The 21,237-nt window shown below is 33.2% G+C and overlaps 3 protein-coding genes across 7 annotated transcripts; all 3 read right to left on the reverse strand.

Moving 5' to 3' along the window:
* Window positions 1–10,410: 10,410 nt before the first annotated feature.
* Window positions 10,411–10,956, reverse strand: LOC148926944 (uncharacterized). The gene has a single exon (XM_089059306.1). It carries the CDS (start codon window positions 10,954–10,956, stop codon window positions 10,411–10,413), a length of 546 nt encoding a protein of 181 aa, XP_088915432.1.
* A 519-nt stretch (window positions 10,957–11,475) lies between these two features.
* Window positions 11,476–12,439, reverse strand: LOC148926945 (uncharacterized). Of its 5 annotated transcripts, none has more exons than XM_089058401.1 (3): window positions 12,207–12,439; window positions 12,078–12,118; window positions 11,476–11,976 (listed from the first exon to the last, which is right to left on the reverse strand). In XM_089058401.1, the coding sequence occupies exons 1-3, from the start codon at window positions 12,437–12,439 to the stop codon at window positions 11,618–11,620; spliced, it is 633 nt and encodes a 210-aa protein (XP_088914527.1). In that variant the 3' UTR covers window positions 11,476–11,617. The 5 variants fall into 5 exon arrangements, with proteins under 5 accessions (XP_088914527.1, XP_088914526.1, XP_088914528.1 ...); XM_089058400.1 differs by having other exon boundaries at window positions 11,476–11,979; XM_089058402.1 differs by lacking the exon at window positions 12,078–12,118 and having other exon boundaries at window positions 11,476–11,979; window positions 12,207–12,396.
* On the reverse strand, window positions 11,476–13,888 carry LOC125187431 (transcription factor bHLH162-like). The gene is made up of 3 exons (XM_048084024.2): window positions 13,630–13,888; window positions 12,861–13,226; window positions 11,476–12,776 (listed from the first exon to the last, which is right to left on the reverse strand). Exons 1-3 carry the CDS (start codon window positions 13,774–13,776, stop codon window positions 12,555–12,557), a joined length of 735 nt encoding a protein of 244 aa, XP_047939981.1. The 5' UTR covers window positions 13,777–13,888; the 3' UTR covers window positions 11,476–12,554.
* Window positions 13,889–21,237: the final 7,349 nt, after the last annotated feature.

Raw genomic sequence — 21,237 nt, forward strand, 5'->3', positions numbered from 1 at the left:
ATATTGAGTAAAACAATTCTATATTTTATGATGCCTATCAATATATTTGTGAACTGCTATAATTATGTTTGCTGATTTTAAGAAAAGTTCTGTCATGATCCATCTTATATATACTTCCCTCCGTCTCATAAAAATAGAGACTTAAAGAGATGACATATATAGATTTTAATGCTAAATGGTAAAATTTAAAATATCATTAATGAAGAATGATGTTCACTTTAAAAAAAAAAAAAAACTTATTAGTACTCCATTACAATAGAAGACACCTACTTATGAGTATTTTTGTATCGAGAGACCAAATTTGAAAAAAGAAAGACTATTTTATTGGATAGAGAGAATACATATTTTCTAGCTAAACGATGGGTCACATTATTAATCTATCATCCAAAAATTTTATGGTCATTTTTTAATAATTATAATTTAGACGAATTACTAATACTACAATAGTATAAAAGGTAACGTCTAGAAACTCAAGACTTCTCGTAAAAGTGTCTTTGTTGGTAACAAATTTGATTCAGATAAAAAGCTGTGTCTCAAATTATGAAAAAGTAACAAATGGAATAGGACTATACTCAAATATAACATGATTCATGGTGAAATAAAGATAATTTCATAATACTATGATATATTATCCTCTTAACGGATTTCATGGAATTTACATGGATTCCCACTCTAATTAATTAATTATTAAGTAACTGCTTCCTTTTCCATAGGCTTTCTCTATTAGATAACATTTATTTATCCTATTTTAAGTTTTAAAGTACTTCTCACAACAAAAAGTATGAGAAAGTAATACTAGGCAGTGTTATTATAATAAAATAAAACATGATTCATGGTCTATTAAAGAAATGTTATAATATCAACAACGCATGGATTCACGCTCTAATAAATTAATTACTGACTGTTTCCTTTTCTTTCATTAATTAGTAACTGCTTCTACTTTTCCTATATTTAATTTTTCTCAGTATCCACAACAGTCAAAAGACTCAAAACTGTATGATAAAATAAATAGTACGATGTAACACCAAAACAACATTACGTTTTACTTACAAATAAAACAACGTCATTATACATTAAGTATTTAATGAAATATGTTGATACATCTGAAACGACATGATTTTGTGACATTTATTTTAATTTTGACCATCAAATAGCAATTATAAAAATTACTCCCTCCGTTCCATAGTAATGGAGACATTTCTTTTCGGCACGGAGATTAAGAAAAATTGTGTTAGGTGAGTTAAGTAAAGAGAGAATAAAGTGGAAAATGAAAAAAGGTAGAGAGATGAAGAGAAAAAAAAGTAAGAGAGAGTAAAGTACGTGTGGAAAAATGTTTTGACTTTTACTAAAAAGGTAAATGACTCTATTACTATGAAACGTACCAAAATGATAAAATGACTCTATTACTATGGAACGGAGGGAGTAAAAAATTATGATTTTATATTCTTGATTTGAAAATTCATGAGCAATCGTTCTCTTCTTATTATAACTATTATTATTATTATTATTATTATTATTATTATTATTATTATTATTATTATTATTATTATTATTATTATTATTATTATTATTATTATTATTATTTCGTAGTAGTTAATTTTGCGGACAACGAAAATGACAATCACTACCCTAATGTTCGGTTTCTCCTAAATAATTAAATATTAATACTATTTTAATGATAAAGAGAAAACACCATGTATGAACCTAAAAAAGACTTGTGACATGGAAATTCGTTGGGAGGCGTTTCTACATCTTTCCATACTTTGTTTTAACGGGGATCATTCGTTCTACTTTATTGTGCCCTTTTCATTATTAATATATTCCCTAAACTTTTCCATCGAATTTCGATAGAATATAATAAAGCATAATCATTTCCTCCCCTATACATCCCCACGTTTTATTTAGTTAAGTTCGATATTACATAATGAATATAATCAACCACTTTCAATAATTATGAGCAAAAATCTTTGAAATTTAATAGTACTACTACCTACTAAGGATTTTTGTTTTGGACAAAGACGTAAGGATCATAATTTTAAGTGTAGAATAGCATTTTTATTCACATTTACAAGAGAGAATTGTGATTAGGCCAGCCGCCAGCCACAAGCCCACAACGTACATCAGCCACAAATTATATAGTAAAAAAAAATATTTTCTTTAATTAGTCCATTATTTTCTATTATATTTTCTTTAAAAATTACATTATTAAAATCCTTAAAAAATCGGTGTGATTTGTGCGCTTTAGCCTTGATCTTGAGCCCGACTCTAAGTTGGGCATGTGGGGAATGTAGACACCTTGCCAACGGGTAGGACCTAGAGTGCTCGCTGCAAGCAAGGAGCTATACCGGCATTTGTTTTAATCGCCGAAAATATTGCAAGAATAAAAAATATTTAGAGCGACAATTGAGAGAAATTGATACGAAAATATTATGAGATGAATTTGGTATTTTCATGTTGAAATATGGGGTGTTGGGAGATTCTGAAAATGGAAAAGAAAAAGTCCAATAATCATAAAATCATTTCATTTGACTTTTTAAAATAATACGGTAAAGAGAGCATGGAGGCAAAGGGAGCATGGGGGGATGTCATGCCACATGACGCCCGTCATAGCAACCCCCCTCCCCCTTAGAAGCATTCCACCGATGTCTCATTCTCCCGGATCAAGACTGGGGCCGCATCGTTGTAGATGCTATTAGGATCCTCATATTATAAATTACGAAATTGAATTTATCATTTTTATTTATCTCTTTGGAGTTTACGTTGAAAAGATAAAAATCAAGTTTTTTACTCCCTCTGTTCACTACCAGTAATCTTGGTAGTAGATGACACGACTTTTCATGCGAAATTGATAAATCAAAGCATTGTAAATGCATAATATGACTCACACTATTAGAGATATAAATTTTATCAAAAACAAAAGGAGACTAATTTTGTTGGACAATAAAAAATGGAAATATAGAACTATTAATTATGGATAGAAATCACTACTCAGCCACATGAATGGTCTTAGAATGACCTACATAAGTTTATATATAGAAAATTGAGATATTAATTCAAGGTAGGAGTGGCAAATCGTGCGTGTCGGGTCGTTATCGACACGATAACGACACGAACACGATAACAATAAACACGAACACGACCCGTTAAGAAAACCTCAAACACGAACACGAATACGACCCGCTACCCTCAGGCACGAACACGACACGAACACGAACGAACCCATTAACGACACGAACCGTTTCGGGTCAACACGACACGAACCCATTAATGACACGAAAATAAGTATTGAAAAATGAATATAATAAGAATAATAATATTAAAATATTATGTGTTAATAAGAATAATAATATTAAAATATTATGTGTTAACGGATAACACGAACCCGACACGAACACGACACGAAATTTTCGTGTCCTTAATGGGTCGACCCGATAAGGACACGAACACGATAAGCTTTGACCCAAACCCATTAAATTCGTGCCGGTTCGTGTCGTGTTATCGTGTCGTGTCAAAAATTGACAGCCCTAATTCAAGGCCAATAAATAAAATTGTTTTATGTGATCTTTATAAGAAAATCAAAAGATACTTAGCATAAATTGAGCTGCATTGGCTCGAAAGATAAAGTCGAACAAATGGAATACTCATTTGCCGTGTGAGTGCTTTACACGAGCCAAACATAATTATGGAATTGGGATCGTCTGTTTGATCCATGATTATCCCATTCTAATTTACAGTCATTTTAAAATTAACCTCATTCTATGGGGTTAATGATTGACTAAAGTCCAATTCCATAATTAACGTAATAAAATGTTAAAAATATTGAAATACGGAATTTTTAGAAATATTTAAATTATATTCCGAATTCACTATTATTTCGACATATAAATATTGTAGATTAATATTCAGATTAAAGGGTCATAAGTACTCTGAATTCAATATTATTTCCAAATACTGTTGATTAATACCCAGATTAAAAGGTCATTTCTTATTGTTGAATTGTTGATGGATATATGTATATATACTCTCCGTCCTTGAAAAGTATGAACTAAATTTTTTTTAGTCCATTCCTAAAAAGTATGAATTTTCTAATTATGAAAACTTATTTCTCACTAAATGAGGTGGATCTATTATCCATTAAGAATATATTTTAATTTTTTTTTCTATCTCTTATTTTTTCAATTATGCATTAAAACTCGTGCCGACCTAAATATTCACTCTTTGGGGACTGAGGAAGTACTATTGTTGGGGACATATGTTACGGACTCAATTCCCACATTGGTTGTGAGAACAACCGATGTGAGATATGTAGACTAAATGGATTCTCTCTTCTAGTAGGCTAGTCTTTTGGGCTGAGTTCTCTATCAATCTGTGCTTTCACTGAGAGCCAAACGGCTCGGAGTGGTGGCCGGGCAAAGAATCCGCTGTGACCAACAAGAACTCAAAGTGGTGGCCTGGCAACTAATCAGCCGTGACCAACGAGAACGATGGCCCTTAAAGGAGGATCGAATGTTACAGACTCAATTCCCATATCGAGTGTGAGAACAACTAGTATGAGATATATCCGTATTATAGACTAAATGAGGTTTATCTCTTAGTAGATTAATCTTTTGGGCTGAATTCTCGTATTTGATCAATATTATCAACATTTGTAGCAAACACACAATTTTATGACATGGTTTCTACTCACAAGTCTACTGTACGTTAGAAATCACACTGTTCCAATTTCGGCAGACTAACTATTAGAGACAGCCCCACCTCGCCCCCAGGAAGTGAAAATGGTACAAGTGGGATCTTGACTTGTAGCAAAAATAAAGCAGTGATTCCATTGAAAATTTGGGTAAAAACACAAAAATCAGAAAAGATAAAAACAAATCTTGTTTAGAAAAGCAAATGAGTCTTGATTTGGCTAATAAGTACAATAATTGAAATGCAAGTGTACATTGTCGTGTTGTATGGGTAGTAGGCATATGATGTTTAAATGGTTTGTCTTTTTCTTAGAATCTTACTTTGGCATAATCGTCCTCGCTCAAATAGTCAAATGAGAAACAAATTCAAACTTGGCATTTCTATTGTGTCACGCTTCTTGTTTTGTTTCTTTGTTTTTTTTTTCATTAAATTTGTCGAAATTATTGAAAACTATTTTTCACCTTTACTAAGTTGACACAGCTAAAAATGGAGACTGAGAAAGGTCGAAAATGCATAGAAAAATAGAAAACGAACGAACTTAGCAGCAATATTTTTATCATGTGTCCGCCATTGGCCATGCACGTGCAATATGACGATAAACTAATGTAGCGAAACTTAATTCGTAAGACGATTCATGTCCAACTACTGGATCAGAGGTTCGAATCAGAACATGATAATCAACTCAAACTATTAATCAATTTTTAAAGAATAAATAAATAAAAGTTGCCATATTTTGTTAGGTTCTATTTTGTAGTATTTGTAAACGATGATTAGATAACACTTCCAAAGTTTGTGAGTTATTTATGTATGGTTCTTGTTTGACACCAAAATAGTGTAATTTTAGTACCAAAAATATTTCCAATCACAAAAATACAATTTTATCAAAACCATTCCACTATATAAAAGTTCAATGTAGTGATTGGGCTAGTTAGGAATGAGGCCCAATAGCAAAATTAAGTCCAATACCAATAACAAGATAGCCCCATCCATTTTTGCGTATAAAGCCCATGCATGTACAACAATTCAAACTCCGTTGTTGTTAGTTAATTTATGTTTTTATTATGGAAGGGATGATCAATATATTATGCTATATAGTAGTAAATCACATGAGATCAATATAATGTCACCTATCCTATTAATATATACTCCGTTAGCTTAAAATTATTGTGAGTATATATTTAAGTTTCAATCCTATCAATAAATACTCCATTAATTACTTAAAATTATTTCGGGTAAGATTTACACATTTTGTGTGAATGGATGAAACAAAGTTTTTCACCATACAACGATAGTTTTTACTTTCTCATTCCAAGAAAATATCTGATTTTGCTACTCCCTTCGTCAGCAATTATCTGCGAACAGCAGTCCCGATTCTTTTTACCATAAATATTAATAGGACACATTTTATTTATAACTTCTCCTCCATTCCCCTATTAATTGACACCACCAAGTTTTAAGAAATATAGTGGAAATTGGTACAAATTAATGAGAGGGGAGAGAGTAATATATACATATGTGAAACTCATATTTCAGTAATATTTTTCCATTACTATATTTAACATTTCTTAAAATCCGCATTCGGAAGAAGTGAAACTCCTAAAGGAGGCATCTGAATTTGAGACTGTTTATAATAGACGGAAATGAGTATTGAAATAAAACAATTACTAAAATTTCGAAATCACCATTCCAAATGCATTAGGATCCTTAAACTGAGACAGCAGAGTCCAACCAATATTTATATATGTACTTATAACTTTTTAGCAAATGATACAAGTATTAAAAAAAATATAATTCACTTGCTATCAATAATAATAATTCATCATTTATCCAGTCATGACTCCAAATCCTTCATCGTCGCCAAGGAGGAAACGCTCTAGCTCTGTTTCCTACGAAGGTTTCATGCCGTTGATGGCGAGGAGAAGACGCGCTAGCTTCGTTGCAAAGGAAGGTTCTGAAAACATCCGGTAGGATCCATGAAGAAGAAAGTGAATGCTGTTGTTTTTCATTTCATAATCAAAATGCTCAAAGAGCTCATACATATATCCATTGTTGGAACAATCTAGAACCTTTAACTAATCTAGGTTAAGTACAAGACAAACTATAATGATAACACTAAATAAAACTAACTCTGCAAAACATTCTTCTTCTTTATCCCTTTGATTACCACGTCTCTCCAAGTACAAGAGTGGTCCTCTACCTTAGCTGTGATCTTGGGTACAGTCACGAGCTCAGCTCGTGTGGAGCCATCGACAACTTTCTCTCATGCGCTGGACACTGCATTCACACAATGCTCCTCAAGGCTTGACACTGTTGCATTGCTGGCAGTGACTGAGCCATCTTGGCAATGGTCTCTAACACGCCCCCTTAATCCGAGGGAGGCTAAAGAGACTACACCCAATCTTTCTCTTAGTTCACGAAGGGTTGATGACTCAAGGGCTTAATAAAGATATCTGCGATCTGATCTGCAGTAGGAACATGCCTCAATTCTATTTCCTGATTCAACACCTTGTCTCGGACAAAATGCATATCCAATTCAATATGTTTAGTTCTTGCATGAAGTACAGGATTCGATGCCAAAGCAATAACACTCGTATTTTCAACCCAAATCACAGGACTGATCTTCTTCTTTACCTAAGTTCACCAAGTAATGAAGTGAGCCATGTCACCTCTGTGCTTGTGCCAAGCTTCTGTACTCTGCTTCTGTGCTTGATCTAGCTACAACCGTTTGCTTCTTAACACACCAAGAGATCAGATTTCTCCCATGGTAGACACATACTCCAGTAGTTGATCTTCTATCATCCAAATCTGCTGCCAAATCTGAGTCAGAGAAGGCTGAAATGTCTCCATTTGATTTTCGAATTTGAATCCCATAATCTAGAGTCCCTGAAAGATACCTCAATATTCTCTTGACTGCCTTCCAGTGTGTATCCAATGGCTCTGCCATATACTGACTTACCTTGTTCACGGCAAAATTAATGTCTGGTCTGGTAATGGAAGCATATTGAAGAGCTCCAACTATGCTTCTATAAATTTTAGGGTCAGACACTGGTTGCCCTGAATGTTTACTTAACTCTGAGCTTGAAACCATAGAAGTTGGACACCGTTTGGCACCTACCATATTTGCTTTCTTTAGAAGATCTTTGATGTAATTAGACTGACAGAAATGAAGTCCACCATCAGTAGCCTTGACTACTTCAACACCTAAGAACAAGCTCATCTCCCCAAGATCTTTTAAAGAAAAGAAGGAATTCAACTGAGCAATGACTCTCTGCATTGAAGTTTGAGAATTTCCAGTGATTAGCATATCATCTACATAGATAAGTAGATAGATAACATCATTTCCTTGCTGTCTAAAGAACATAGAAGCATCTGTCTTAGACTGAGAAAAGCCAAGGTTAAGAAGTACTGAGTGGACAGTGAAGAACCAAGTTCTAGAAGCTTGTTTTAGGCCATAAATAGCCTTGTTTAGTTTACAAACAAGATGAGGTCCACCTTGCTCAAAACCCAGAGGCTGCTTCATGTAAATATCTTCTTTCAACTCACCATTTAAGAAAGCATTGTTCACATCTAGGTGAGTCACTGTCCAGCCAAGAGAAACTGCTAGGCTGAGAATAATTCTTATAATAGTAGGCTTCACAACTGGACTAAATATTTCATTGAAGTCAAAACCAGGTTGTTGAGAAAAACCTTGAGCAACCAAATGTGCCTTATATCTAGCAATGGCACCAGATAAATGAAACTTGATTTTGAAAATTCAAGTACAACTAATGAGGTTCTTGCCTGGTGGGAGAGTTGTTAATATCCAAGTTTTATTCTTTAAAAGAGCAATAAATTCACTCAGCATAGCAGCTTTTCAAATGGGAATAAGCAAGGCCTCTAAGGCAGATTTAGGTAAAAGATAAGGAGACAAAGTGATAGTGAAGACCTTAGGCTTAACAATACCAGATTTTGACCTTGTTGTCATGGTGTGAGTGGAAGTATTGGCTGGTGGATCAGGATCTGGAGAATCAACTGAATCATCAGCAGGGAGAGATCGAGTAGCTGATGATGGTGAACTATGTGAATGATGAGATGGTGTGAGAGCAGAACTTGATTCTGAGGCTGAAGATGAGAGATTATCAGGCTGATCAGAGGAGGGAACGGTATGAGGAATGGTATGAATGAGAGGGAGTAAAGATGCCGAATTATCAGAAGTAGAATGATATGTGTTATGCTGTGGAGATGTAACAGAAGTATCTTGGAAGGAAACACTGATTCATCAAAAATGACATCCCTGATAATGATCAATTTTCCATCAGGAAGAAGCACGTTATACCCTTTATGACAGTGGCTATATCCTAGGAAAGTCTCTTTCACAGATCTGGATTGTAGTTTATGTTTGTTATATGGTCTGGTGAAGGGAAAACATAGACACCCAAAAGCTCTTAAATCAGAATAGTTTGGCTTCTTGAGCAGGAGTTTTTCATGAGGAGAAATGTTTTTGATTACCTTAGAAGGCATAAGGTTTATCAAATGAACAGCAGAAAGGCATCATCCCAAAATCTTTGAGGAAGTGAAGATTGAGCTAACAAGGCCAAACCTGTTTCAACTATATGTCCGTATTTTATCTCTGCTAGGCCATTTTGCTGTGGGGTATAAGGACAAGAGACTCTATGGATGATCTCATTTTTTAAGGAAAGGAACCAAACCTTGATATTCACCTCCCCAATCAGATTGCAACATTTTAATTTTAGTCCCTAAGAGGTTCTCACTCATTACTTTGAACTGTTTGAAAACTGAAGTTACATCACTTTTGGTTTTGAGCAAATATATCCAGGTGAATCTAGAAAAATTGTCAACAAATGAAACATAATATAAATATTCATTTCTAGACTTTACTGGAGATGGTCCCCAAAGATCACTATGAATAAGCTCAAGGGGAGAATTATATTGAGAAGTGAACAGAGTATATTGTAATTTATGAGCTTTGGAAACACAGCAAGGATGACAAAGAAATGAGTCTTTCATTGCAGCATAAGGAACATTACAACTGTTAAGAGCAAGTCTAACTACATCAAGAATAGGATGTCCTAATCTATTGTGCCATAAAGACAAATCTAGGCTAGGAACAGAACTGGAACTACTGCTGGATTTTGAGTTGGCCAAGCTCAGGGAATGAACAGCTGGACTCTCTCGACTGGAAGCAGAAATGGAGACAGTGCCTCTCTTGATTGGGGTGTGATCCACTAGAAAATGATATAGGCCTCTATCAAGGGTTCCTTTGAGCACAATTTCCTTGGTGTTCAGATCCTTAATAAAACAGAAACTAGGATGAAAACTCAAAGAACACATAATTATCTTGAGAAAACTTGGAAACACTTAGAAGATTTTTGGTAATGTTAGGAACATGCTGGAGATTCTTAAGATGAAGAATTCTAGAAAAGCTAGCTGAGTGAGATTTAAAAGCACTTTCTCCAATATTTGCAATATTAACAGCAGTCCCATTGCCAAGCAATAAATTCTTACCTCCTGTGTAGTCAGATGTTGAGATTGCTGAGATCATTTGACACGTGGTGTGTTGCTCCTGAATCTGGATACCAACTTAAAGAGGCATTGGAGCCATAACTGAATTTTGATGGAGCTCCATTGGAGAAAGAACTTGATGGAGATCTTGGCACAGACTGAACCAAGTGAGCCGAGGGATTGAAGAATCATTGTTGTTGTTGTTGAGGGGCATTTCCTGAACTAGAGTTGAGGTGGAGTGTAATTTTGCTCAAGCTTATGCCAGCATTTTGCTTCAGAGTGACCAGGCTTCTCACACAACTGACAAATAATCTTGTTACCTCCTCTGCCATAGCCTCTTCCACCTCTACCTCCTCTCTGATTTCTTCCTCCAAAACCTCTTCCACTGCCTTGCTCAAACTTGTTGTTGTTGAAATTTTGTTGATCTCTCTTTTGCATAGACTGTTGTTGCTGAACTAGATTTAGAGTTGGTTGTGATCCATCTGAGCTGGTAGAATGAGTTCTAGTTGATTCCATCCTAGACTCAAAACTTAATAAAAATGTACTGACATCTGCAACATTCCAAGGATCTGATCTTGAAGTTACTGCACATACTGCAGGATCATAGTCTTGACCAAGACCTCCCATGATATGCAACACCTGCTCTCCTTCTGAAATTCTACAGCCAACAGATCCAAGTAGATCAAAATAAGTCATCATCTTACCCAAATATTCTATCATAGTGAGCCCATCTTTCTTCAGGTTCTGCATTTGCTGTCTGTATTGCATCACTTTGGCTGTAGAGCGGCTTGCAAAGTTTGTTTCTAGGGCCTTCCAAATGTCCCTAGCAGATCTGAGTCCCACCACCATGGTTAGGGAATTCTCAGACAAAGAAGACAAGAGCCATCCTGCTACTCTCCTGTCCTGCCTTTGCCATGACACAAAGGCCGGATTTTGCACCATAATATCTCCATTCTGATCTGCAATCATCTGCTCAGGTGGATCTGTTTCTCCAGTGAGAAACCCTTCAAGACCATACCCATAAACAACAACATCAACTTGTTGTTGCCACGTAAGAAAATTTCCATCACTTAGTTTGACTGAAATAGGAGGTAACTGAGAGAATAGAGGTGGCAGTGTTGCCACTGGTATTGCTTCATTAGCTTCGGCCATTTTTGGAAAAGAAACAAGAAAAATAGACTATAGGGGTAGGAGATACAGGATCAAAAGGATCCTGCTCTGATACCATGTAAACATCCGGTAGGATCCATGAAGAAGAAAGTGAATGCAGAGAATACCAAAAATAGCTTGAGTGTAAATTTGTTGTTTTTCATTTCATAATCAAAATGCTCGAAGAGCTCATACATATATCCATTGTTGGAACAATCTAGAACCTTTAACTAATCTAGGTTAAGTACAAGACAAACCATAATGATAACACTAAATAAAACTAACTCTGCAAAGCATCCTTCTTCTTTATCCCTTCGATCACCACGTCTCTCCAAGTACAAGAGTGGTCCTCTACCTTAGCTGTGATCTTGGGTACAGTCACGAGCTCAGCTCGTGTGGAGCCATCGACAACTTTCTCTCGTGCGCTGGACATAGCATTCACACAATGCTCCTCAAGGCTTGACACTGTTGCATTGCTGGCAGTGACTGAGCCATCTTGGCAATGGTCTCTAACAGGTTCCTCATCCTCATCCTCCTCCTCCTCGTCCATGAGACCATGCTCTGGCCCCACGGTGTAGGGAGATTCCTCATTGCCGATGTCATTGCACAACTTCTCCTGCCTCTTCATAACACCTTGATCTTCTTCATTTGGGCGGACGCACAAAAAAATATTTGTGTAAAAATTTATATAATTGAATAAAATTTGAAAACTCTATGAAATATTAATTTAAAAAAAGCACCTCGTTTGTTTCTGCCAATGACTGCAGCAGAATCGGATCGACTACGCCGCCAATTGTATAAGAATATATTTGTATAAGAATTTATATAAAATTTGAGAACTCTATAAAAAATAATAAAAATATAAAAACCTCGTTTGTTTCCGCCAATTGATGCGAAGCACATGTCCCGCCAGATCTTTTTCGAGTTTGAAACCCTCGGGAGAAATGTGAAGGCGTAGATGGTGTACTTGATGGCGCCCTTCTCCTCCAACCTCGAGTGCCAACGCGACTCCATGTCGAAGAAAACCTCCCACGGCTCGAACACGCCGTAGATTTCCATCAAGGGAATGCCATTCCACGGCAGCTCCTCTTGCTTCACCCATCAAGGGAATGCCATTTCCATACAACTAAATGTTATTTGCAACTGATGAATATAACAATCTTTATTGCAAGATAGGTTTACTACAAAAAGTACATAAACACACTCTCGATACATAATTATGAACATTTTTTCATTGTGATCATGAACTCCTGCAAACCAGGTAACAAAACCTCAGGGATTTCAAAGCCCCAATTAATCTTGGAATCAATTTCATAATCCCATAAATTAGTATCTGATTCAACCACTTCACTCATTGAAGAAGCCCCTTTATTATATGCCAACTCCTTCATCTTTCTAGTAATCGTTGCACCATCAAATCCAGGCTTTGGATTCCCAACCTATAAAAAAACAATCAAACATGAAATATAACAAAAATAAAATCACAAAAGCAAGAAAATATTGATTTTAGCAAAACTAATTACCTTATCATGTAGAACTTGGATGGATGAGTTGCCATCCCTTGCAAAGCTTGCACTAGCAATCTCAACTCCGTGTTGATGAACCAATCGTACAATATCGCGGAAACTAGTGTAGTTTTGAAGATCATTTGCTAAGATGACATCAAGATTTGGCCCCATATCTTGAACTTCAACTAGAGGTGATGAAGATGAACTTGCATTATTTGTTGCTTTATTTTTGATATTTGTTACACATGAATTCTTGATTACTTGCTTCTTTTTCTCTAATAAGAGGTCCCTTTTTTGCTTCAGTTTCTCCAGCTTCGTCGTCATGCCCTTGATATGCTCCACTGTTTCGTCTATTTGATCCGGTAATGGCACCCCATCCACCTGCACAGAGGCGAATGCAGAAAAAAATTGATAAGGGCTTCGTTTTCTAAAATCTATTCGAGAATATATTTTTTAGGTAATTCACTATAGGGTTTTCGAATAACGAGATAAATTCGAATACTCTATAAAATAAAATAAAAATTGAAAAAATAAGCTTGGTAAGGGTTTAAGCCCTTCTTCACTCCATTTGTACCTGCCTATAGTTACTTAAACACACACACACACACACATAATTTTATTAATTTCATTTTTCCATGTTGAGTTCAAGTAAACAAAAACTAAATTCACCCCCCTTTTTTTTTTCTCATTTTTCAACCTTTTTTCTAACCCTAATCAAATTAGTTAACAATTAAAATTAGTTAATAAATTAAGATGAAATACTAGAGAGAGAGAAGGAGATTACCGGAGAGGGTTGGTGTGGGAGGAGAGAAACGAGTTGGTTGTAGAGATTCTTCATTTTAGTTCTTCTATTTTTCTCAATGATTTTCCTCTCAATTTTTGGAGCTGTGTCTGAATTTGAATTTGATTGAATTCGGCGTGGCTTCCCCATTTTTGGCTTATTTTTAGTGATATTTGGGGAGAAAAATCTCTTTTTTTTTTCTATGGAATTTTGGTATTCAGACAGAAGGTAGAAGAGCTATCTGTATAATTTGGAGAGAGAGGAGTTGGTGAAGATAATGATGTCAGGAAAGAGGGGTATAAATAATTTGTTGGAAATTATTAAAGAAATGAAATTGAAAAAAGTGAGACGTCAGAAATTCGTCGTCAGAATTTCGGTCAGCAGCAGACGAGTGCGAATTATTTTAATTATTGGAATCGATCCCAAATTTTAATAGTGTCACATCACTTTTATTTAGGACACATGAATTTCATTTGACTTAGGTTAAGACACGTTTCCTATATATGTAAATTCTGAAGGTGCTGCGATCTTTGGTTGATGTTTGTCAGGAAGCTCCCCTGTTTCGACTGTGATTTATTGATTGATTTCTTTTTATTAATTACATTATGTGTGTGAAACAACGAATTACTATTATTTGTGTGGCGACTAGGAATCGTATAATAGGAGATACAATAATGACTTTTACTAACAAATAGTGAATTTAGGTGGGTTTTGAAGACTGGTCCATTTATAATCGAAAACTCTATTAAATTTAATCTTTGAAGTTGTCGTGACTCATGGGTGTTACGTTTCCGTCCTAAGCCTTTGGGCCTGGAGTTTATTTTCGTTGTTCACCCGACATTTAATACCAGTGGTGGTCGTGATGACATCCCCTTTCCTTCTGAAGTTGATCACGGCTTTCTTCACCAGTGTGGGAAATTATTTAAAGTGCGACAATTGATTATAATAACTTGTACCATCGACGTCTGAGCAGTCACTATTATGGAGAGACAACGAACAGAAGTGTATATGCTCTCAATTTTTTTTTTTCTTTTTCAAAATTTTTCAATAACTATGTTGCTATTCAAACCTTTTATTTGCCTGAAGGACTTGGGAAGTACTATCCGTATAATTGTGGAAATAAAAATGCAAATAAACCAAATTTTGCAAGTTGCAAAACCACTAAGTGGAATATTACGTCTCGACCATTATGCCAAATTGCCAAGTACAATCATGAGCATATGAGATAACACAACACAATTAAGTAAAACATGTTTTACGGTTATTCACTTATTTGTATATTTTTGACAACACATGTTGAATTATTATTTCAGACAAATATCATAAGACAGGGGTGGAGCCCAGTTCATGTTCAGCCCATAACTATAAGTTCATTTAATTGTGGTTATTTGTAAAATTAACTTTTTCTATAAATTAATTTCTTAATTAAATTTGGTTCAATTAATCGAGTCAGAAATGATATGTTATATACTTTATGTGAGCATCGTTCATATTTAGTCAAAAATAACATCAAATTTATTTTTATTTCATCCATTTAGTTTAATTTTACTACATTAAAAATAATTATAAAAATAATTATTCATGATGTCAATCATGCCATTCATTTTACATATTACATGAAAATCAAAATTTAAACATTATTTATGAATGATATTTACATAATCATGACATTTTTCTCAAAAACCAATGATAAAGAAATAAATATACACTAAATTTATAATAAAGACAACTCTGAATCAGCTTTATCTATCGAATCACCTGCCTCGTCCTCTAAAATTCCTACTTCTTCTGTCCCTTGTAATTTGTCAGCATTTGACTCAACACGAGTTTTAAGAAATGTAATAGAAAATGAATTTAACAAGTTAGTGACATGTGTGTCCTACTTTTATATCTATTAAGAATGAGTTAGTGGAAGATAAGATTCACTATTAAAAATAGTAAAAATGAAATATGACAACAAAAACAGAAATAATTAATAAATTTTCAGGGACTGAGTATAAATTAACAAAAGGCTAGTATATTACTAGTAATTTACTGACTTTGAAACTGCATAATAAATCAATTCAAATTCTTTAGCAAAAAAGTTGTAACCAAAAGCAAAAAGAAGTTAGCGTTCGTTTGAAATTAGTGCTAACTTTGAAGTATATTACTTGTAATTTACTCATAAAACTAATTGATTAATCATTAAAAACGTATATACATGATTATTGCATATGAATTGGTCACCGTAAATATCGACACGTGCGTATATATTTGTTGTTACGTAAGAATAATGATGCTCCAAAATTGGAGAATGACGTACACTAACAATCTCATATTTCCACCTATAGAAAAGCACAACACTTTACTTATTTAATAATTTATTTTCTTCTTTTTTTCCCATTTTTTCGAATTTGTATTGATCAAACGATTATAGTGGAGAACGTAGGTCGTGTACAAGTAAAGTAGAGGAAGACTTTGACTTGGAAATTCTTTTCAAATTGGTAATGCTTCTCACTTTATTTTATTGCAATTATTCGTGATTTCACATCAAAACGATAGGAACTTTGGATGAACATAATATATTATGATTAGTTATTAATTTTGATGACGATCTAGTATAATCTTGAAGTATGGAATCAATGTGATAAGAATTTTAAGTTCCAAGTGCATAAATATTCATTAACAAAATACAAATATTTCCCAAAATGGAAAACCAACCTCATCATGGGATTCACCACGGCACGACAAGAGGAGAGGCATAAGTGTACAATTTTTTTAAATCTAAATATATAACCTTTAGTATTTTATCGATCTAGTGCACGGCTTCAGGTTTTGGAGTAAAGATTGATAAAGGTTTGTGTTGTTGCCTGTGATGTTTCTTTGGCTTTTTGGGTTTTTAGCGTTTAGCCTATCTATTGGTGTTTGACTAAGATGTTGTTGTACTCTTCTGTTTACGGTTTTTTGCGGTTGAACTTTTGGCTGCTTGTCTTAAACCTTTGCGCGCTGCTTGCCTGCTGGCTCGAGCCTTTTTCGATTTATCAAAAAAAAAAAAGCCTTTTGTCAATATGGCAAATATTAAAATGGCATTGTTTTGTATAGAAGAAGATAATAAGCATAAACTTTTGAGATTTATTTTGCCCAAACTCCTGAGATAATAAGCAATGACAAACTTTTTTTAAAATGAGAACTTTGAAAACTGAAAAACCATACTCATTCCGTTCCAAGATAAGCGAAACACTTCATTTGTGCACGAGATTTAAGGAATTGATATTTAAAGAGTTAAAGTAGAGATAGTAAAATGAGAGAGAGAGAGAGAAGTAAAGAAAGAATAAAATAGGTGGAGAATAAAATAAGAGAGATGATTTTTGCTAAAAAGGGGAAATGACTCACTTCTAGTGGAACATCCAAAAAAGAATCTGACCCGCTTATCTTAGGACAGACGGAGTATAAGATTTCTGATACATTAATATCAGTTGACATCACAAAATATTTATTTATTGATATTGAGTCAGAAACTAATATTCATGAATCAACTAACTAATATTTAGTAAAGAAGTAATATGTTTTGTGATGTCTATCTATGTATTTGCGAATCAATATAGTTTAGTGAATAGACTTTGAGAAAAGTTATGTATCCATCTCCTATATACAGTACTCCTTCTATCCCATAAAAATAAGGATTTTGAGGATGACATAGATTTTAATGTGATATTGGTAAAGAATGAAATAAATTTTTAAAAATTGGATTACAGCATTATTCGCTCCGTCCACAAAAAATTATCTCGTTTGTGGATGACACGGGTTTTAATGAGAAATTGGATCAAGTATGAGAAATTTTCCATTTTTGAAATGAGTCTATTATTCATGGACATTAAAAATGGAAAAATAAAACTTTTTTTTATAGATATAGGAAATATGTGTCAAGAATGAGGTTCACCTTAGTAAAACTTACTAAAAATGAATGAGGCTTATTTTTGTTAGATAGATTTAAAAAATGATTATTTTTATTATATAGAGGGAATATATACATTCTAGAGAATCTTTAACTATTCTAACTAAACGATGGGCCACATTGATCTATCATCCAAAATTTTATGGTCATATTTTAATAATTTAAGAAAAAATACTAATGCTACATTTGTATAAAGGTAACGTCTAGAAATTAAAGGCTTCTCGTAAAAGTGGCTTTGTTGGTAACTACTTTGATTCAGATAAACTGTGTCTCAAATTATGTTCTTTTAAACAAGAATTAAGAAAAAAGTAATAAAAGAGATAGTACTATACTCAAATATAACATGAATCATGGTGAAATGAAGATAGGATATATTATCCACTTAACAGATTTCATGGAAGATGCATGGATTCCCACTCTAATAAATTATTTGGTAACTGCTTCCTTTTCCATAAGCTTTCTCTGCGAGATGCATTTATTTATTCTATTTTAAAGTTTTAGTACTTCTCAAAACAAAAATAATGAAAAAAGTAATACTAGGCAGTGTTATTATAATAAAATAAACATGATTCATGGTCTAGTAAAGAAATGTTATAATAACAGCAACTCATGGATTCACGTTCTAATAAATTAATAAGTAACTGTTTTCTTTTTATCAATATAATTAGTAACTGCTTCTATTTTCCTATATTTATTTGTTTTTTCTATACTGATTTTGAATAGAACATTAAACCGAATTTTATTTTTTTTAAATCATGGATATGATAAAAGTTCATTTATTTTTGTCCCAAACTTTGTAGTGATACAAAGTTTACTATAGTACGTGGATTTACACAGACAATTAGCCAAATTTTATTCATAAATTGTTATTATAACTATGGATGATTGTCAATTAATTTAAAATTTTTTTATTAACCTTTATTTAATCTCACAACTTTTAAATTAAAATATGAAATCATAACTATTAAAATATTTCTCTTCCCATAATGGTCAAAAGACTCAAAATTGTAGCCAATATGACAAAGTAAAGAGTGTTAAATAAAATATGCTTGATACAATTGAAACGATATGATTTTGTTGATATAGATATTTAAAAAGTTACTATGATTATACATTCCTGTTTAAAAATTAAAAATTCATGTGGAATGGAGCAGAGCCACGCAAAATTGTGATTACAATAATAATTGTTTCTTATTAATCTATTATTATTATTATTATTATTATTATTATATTATCATAATTATTATTTTGTAGTTAATTTTACGGACAATGAAAATGACAATCACTACCTAATGTTTGGTTTCACCTAAATAATTTAATACTCCGTCCGTCCCGCTTTAGCAGTCCCATTGACTTTTCTGCACTCGTTTTGTAAAAATAATAATAAATAGTTAAAGTGGAGAAATAATAAAGTAAAAAAGAGAATAATATAGAGTAAAGTCTTATCTACATTATTCTCTTTTTTACTTTATTATTTCTCCACTTTAACTATTTATTATCATTTTTACAAAACGAGTGCAGAAAAGTCAATGGGACTGCTAAAGCGGGACGGAGGGAGTACTTAGCTTTAATGATAAAGAGAAAACACAATGTATGAACCATAAAAAGACTTGTGACATAGAAATTCGTTGAAGGGCGTTTCTACATCTTTTCACACTTTTAATATTCCATTTTCATTATTAAAATATTCGCAGCTAAACTTTTTCATTATTAAAATATTCCATTTTCCCCTTTCTTCTAACATGTTATATACTTATACGTGTACATCCCTGATCCCCACACATTATTTACTTAATGAATATAACCACTTTCAATTATGAACAAAAATCTTTGAAATTTATACTTAAGGATTTGGATTTGAACAAAGAAGTAAGGATCATAATTTTAAGTGTTATTAGCATTTTTATTCTCATTTACAAGAGAATTGTGATCAGGCCAGCCACAAGCCCACAACGTACATCAGCCACAAATTTAAAAGACCATTTTCTTTACTCCATTATTTACAGATATCATATCACTTTTTACAATAATTTTTTATTTAAAATATGAATCTTACTTTTTTACTTTCTATTCATTTCTTATGAAAATATTACGAGATAAATAGAGAAATATTGTAAGAATAAGAAATATTTAGTGCGAAAATAGAGAAATTGATATGAAAATATTACGAGATGAATTTGGTATTTCCATGTGGAAATTAAATATGGGGTGATGGGGAGATTTCGAAAATGAAAAAAATAAAAAAAATCACCTAGTTAACATATACGGTATGAGTGGGTCTCACACCGTATCCTCATTAGCATGGAGGCAAAGGGCGCATGGCGGGACGTCATGCCGCCATTCGTTTCAAATCACGACCCCCGCTCCCTCCCTTCTCGAAAGCATTCCGCCGATGTCTCATTCTCCTCGAACAAGACCGGCGCATCATTTTAGATGCTATTAGGATCATCATATTAATTTATAATTTACAAAATTTAATTTATCTGTTTAATTTATCTATTTGTAGTTTACGTTGAAAAGAAAAAAAATCAAGTTTTTTCACTCCTTCCGTTCACTATCAGTAATTTTGTTAGCGGATGATACGAATTTTAATGCGAAATTAATAAATTTGGAAAGAGATTAGAGAAAAAATGATTGATATATTATAAAATGATAATGTGACTCACTATATTAAAGATATAAATTATCAAAAATAAAAGTAGACTAATTTTTGTGGACAATCTAAAATAGAAAAATAGAATTATTAATTACGGATAGAAAGAGTATATTTATATGTATAATGATCTTTGATAATAATTTTTAATATATAAAAAAACAAAGAAATCACTACTCAACCACATGAATGATCTTAGAAATCACTACTCTCATTAAAGCACTGTATAATGCTCATAAGTTAGTTAATTCTAGCCTGTGGGCTTCCACCTATATAAGTTTATTATATACTCCCTCTATACAGGAATAGGAGTTCCGCTTTTTTTATTTTAGTTCGTCCGCATATAGGAGTCTCAGTTCATTATTACTATAAATTGTGAAAAGACTTCACATCTCACTAATTCATTCCACTCACATATAATTTAAAACCAATATACAAGTGGAGCCTATATTCTCCACTAACTTTTCTCCTTAAAACCCGTGCCGGAGTGAAATGAGACTCCTATTCATGGACGGAGGGAGCATGTAGAAAGTTGAGATATTAATTCAAGGCAACTAAAATAAAATTGTTTTATGCAATCTTTGTAAGAAAATCAAAGAAAGTAAAAGATGATACGATGGTATGGAATATCTCAACCATTTGATATCTTTAAATTTATACATGTAGAATTGTCACAATAAAATCTTACTGCTAGCACATTTACTTGCTTCACATAACCAGACTTTAGCCGGTCCATGTCGACTGGCTCTACGGAACCAAACTTGAACCGAACCGATCTGTACCACACATTGAGCTGGATTGACTCGGCACGGCCCAATTCCAATTTATTACTATTTTAAAATTCCTATTATAATTAACCTCTAGACCATGCTACTCACACTTTTCTTTTTGAAGTATAATAAGGGAATACCTAATTAATTCTAATGTAGTTTACTAATTAAATTTTTTTATTCTTACCTATACTAGAATAATGCATATAGTTTGGGACGAGCTGAAAATAAAAATGTGAATGGCATGAGATGTA

Source organism: Salvia hispanica, chromosome 5 (assembly GCF_029641045.1).
Source record: "Salvia hispanica isolate PSC_SH4W2 chromosome 5, Shi_PSC_v1, whole genome shotgun sequence".
Classification (NCBI taxonomy): domain Eukaryota; kingdom Viridiplantae; phylum Streptophyta; class Magnoliopsida; order Lamiales; family Lamiaceae; genus Salvia; species Salvia hispanica.

Bases quoted from the DNA above. Each gene is read 5' to 3' on its own strand.
- LOC148926944 (XM_089059306.1), bottom strand. From the start codon at position 10,956: ATGCAATACAGACAGCAAATGCAGAACCTGAAGAAAGATGGGCTCACT.
- LOC148926945 (XM_089058398.1), bottom strand. From the start codon at position 12,396: ATGGAAATCTACGGCGTGTTCGAGCCGTGGGAGGTTTTCTTCGACATG. The intron at 11,980-12,077 runs GTGCTTTTTTTA...GCCCAAATGAAG, and splicing joins CATTGGCAGAAACAAACGAG to AAGATCAAGGTGTTATGAAG.
- LOC125187431 (XM_048084024.2), bottom strand. From the start codon at position 13,776: ATGGGGAAGCCACGCCGAATTCAATCAAATTCAAATTCAGACACAGCT. The intron at 13,227-13,629 runs GTAATCTCCTTC...GCCTCTGTGCAG, and splicing joins TCCCACACCAACCCTCTCCG to GTGGATGGGGTGCCATTACC. The intron at 12,777-12,860 runs GTAATTAGTTTT...GTTTTTTTATAG, and splicing joins TCCAAGTTCTACATGATAAG to GTTGGGAATCCAAAGCCTGG.